At 40.4% G+C, this 2,578-nt stretch overlaps 1 protein-coding gene across 1 annotated transcript; it reads right to left on the bottom strand.

Annotated features, from left to right (window-relative positions):
* Positions 1-10: 10 nt before the first annotated feature.
* Positions 11-2,082, bottom strand: LOC116351528. The gene is made up of 3 exons (XM_031783651.1): positions 1,935-2,082; positions 910-1,839; positions 11-837 (listed from the first exon to the last, which is right to left on the bottom strand). The coding sequence occupies exons 1-2, from the start codon at positions 1,985-1,987 to the stop codon at positions 1,140-1,142; spliced, it is 753 nt and encodes a 250-aa protein (XP_031639511.1). The 5' UTR covers positions 1,988-2,082; the 3' UTR covers positions 11-837; positions 910-1,139.
* Positions 2,083-2,578: the final 496 nt, after the last annotated feature.

Genomic DNA, 2,578 nt, shown 5'->3' with positions numbered 1-2,578 from the left:
GCCATTTGAATTGGTTTCAATCTCCAGCCGTTCTTCAACAGTGAAAATTTCTTGAACTTGATTCTAAATCAGATTTTTTGGCGAATCGTTTCGCACAATGAGAACATCGGAATGATCTGGCTCCGGTATGAATGCACATATGATCAACTAAGTGTGTTTTGTTGAATGTAGCATATTTGCACAAGTAACATTCATACCGACGTGGATTGCAGTTTTTCTCGTGCGTCTCCTTTGTCCGCTTCACTGTGAATCCTTGTCGACGAATCGAGCAATGGAATGGGAATTGTTTTGCGTGAGATTTCATGTGACTTTTCAGATTTTGCTTCATAGTAAATCCTTTCGCACAAATGTTGCATTTAAAAGGCAATTCACCGGTATGAATGCGCATATGTCGGACTATGTTTATTTTGTTTAATGTATCATATTTGCACAAGTAACATTCAAATCGCCGTGGATTGCATTTCTTCTCGTGCATCTCCTTTGCCCGTTTCACCTGGAATCCTTGTCGACAAATCGAGCAATGGAACGGGAACTGATTTGCGTGAGTTATCATGTGCCCTTTCAGATGCGCCTTTTGAGTAAATCCTTTCGCACAAATCTTGCATTGAAATGGTTTCTCGCCAGTGTGGATGCGTCTGTGTATTATCAGATGTGATGGCCATGATACATAATTACAAAACTCACATTTTGTTCTGGATTTCCCTTTCGATGTCGATTCATTCTGTTGATCAGCACCATTTGAATTGGTTTCACTTTGTTCACTCAATTGAGTATCCACGTTGTTTGACTGTTGAGACCTCTCTGCATCATCGAATGTCAGATCAATCAATGGTGATTCTGTGTGAAAATAACAAAGTTCTTGATTAAATAAACTGACATCTCGACACGTACTTCAATCGAAACTCCCACCTGAAGTCGATTCTGGAATGGTTTTCAGTGTCGAACGTCGCGCAGTCTTCCGTCTCTTCTTTGAATTGCCATTCGATGTCGATGCGTCTGCAATTTTTCTCTTTCGCCGTTGATTCGTTGTCTTGATTCGTTGGTTGATTTGCTTGCTAATTTTTTCCAGAGATGCTGCGGCAGTTTCATGAGTCAAATCACCAACAATCGTATCGTTCTCTATATTAATATGAATTACTTCAACTTGAACGATCGGTCACTTCATTCATCTCTTGGTTCTTCACTTCGTCAATCGGTTCAGTCGCTGGTTGATTCGTAGTCACTTCCTGGGCTTCGTTTCCATTGTTTTCTGACGGTTTCACGGTATTGTCAGCAATCAAATCGATGTTGTTATCGGTCGTATCATTTGGTAGATCGACGTGAATCGGTTCGCCTTCTTGAGCATCCATTGCGTTAATTTCGTTCAATTCACCGTTGGCTGGAATTGCTTCGTCTGTCGTCATTGAATTGCTCGTTGTTCCTTTGTTCGATGCGTCATTTCCATTATTTTCTTCACTCACGTCAATTCCGTTCGTTGTGGTTGGCATTGATTCTGTCTTATCCAGGGCCCCATTCGATTCCGTGCGATTGACGAGTACATTGACCTCTTGGCTTGTCTTTGGATCGATCGCTGGCTGATTCGATATGATGATTGTTACACAAATAGCGCTCCCATCTCCTATTCCATTGCCGTGTGCTATTTCGTACGTCGAATGAGCAGTTCCAAGCTCTGGAAGATGACAGCTACACGATCCGTTGATCACAGTTTCACCGCTTGCAACCGTGGTCGTCTTGTTTGTCTCCAAATTGTAATTTGGCGGAGCATTTTGGCCGGAAACTTCAACGAACTGCTTTTCCAACTTGGCTTTATTCAGGAATACTTCGTACGCTTTGGTGATCCTGTGAAAATAACAACATGGACACAATTATTTAGATTGGCGTTGAACATAACATAAACGAAACAACCAAAAGTTGAGAAAATAAAGTTTCCTCACCGTTCAATCGATGCTTGAAAGAAGTATTCCTTGAAATTATCGCCAAATGACATTTCGCTGCATTGAAATGCATTGTGGACCAATCGTAGCGTCGCTTCCGCTTCATATTGGATGTTGATGCAATATTTGTCTATCGTCTGTTGCCAATTTCCACTCATCGTCACTGAAAATACACAAACATTCACGACATTCAATTAGATTTCGCTACGAAATTGGAACGCCTTGATTTGGTGTGGATGGAAAAAGCAAAAATTTGACATTTGAAAAACAGCTATTAATGCCGAAGAATTGCTTGTGGATCGAATTCATTCGGACAACCTTATTATTGCTCGAGAGCATTTAATCACTGGCAAACATTTTTACGATTTGTTTCGTGACAAATATTGCCACAAAATACACAAACTCTCACACATACGTCACAATCAAATCAACGCACACCAAAACACATTTGGCCAAACAAATAAATCGGTGCAAATTGTCCGTCTGAGCCGAATCAAAAGAAGTACCGAATGAAATGATTCCATTTGTAAACAAATCACACAAAAACCCATGGAATTAAAATAATGTCCACATTGATTGTTGGCAGTCGCTTTTCGTTTTAATGGCAAATATCACATTGAAACCCTATTTGTTGTTGAACGAAC

The sequence above is a fragment of the Contarinia nasturtii genome, unplaced genomic scaffold (genome assembly GCF_009176525.2).
Source record: "Contarinia nasturtii isolate CC-2019 unplaced genomic scaffold, AAFC_CNas_1.1 Cnas_scaffold_5600, whole genome shotgun sequence".
NCBI classification, from domain to species: Eukaryota; Metazoa; Arthropoda; class Insecta; order Diptera; family Cecidomyiidae; genus Contarinia; species Contarinia nasturtii.
The sequence above is the reverse complement of the archived record's forward strand: the minus strand, read 5'-3'. Positions and strand labels throughout refer to the sequence as shown.

Bases quoted from the DNA above. Each gene is read 5' to 3' on its own strand.
- LOC116351528 (XM_031783651.1), bottom strand. From the start codon at position 1,987: ATGTCATTTGGCGATAATTTCAAGGAATACTTCTTTCAAGCATCGATT. The intron at 1,840-1,934 runs GTGAGGAAACTT...TTATTTTCACAG, and splicing joins TTTCAAGCATCGATTGAACG to GATCACCAAAGCGTACGAAG.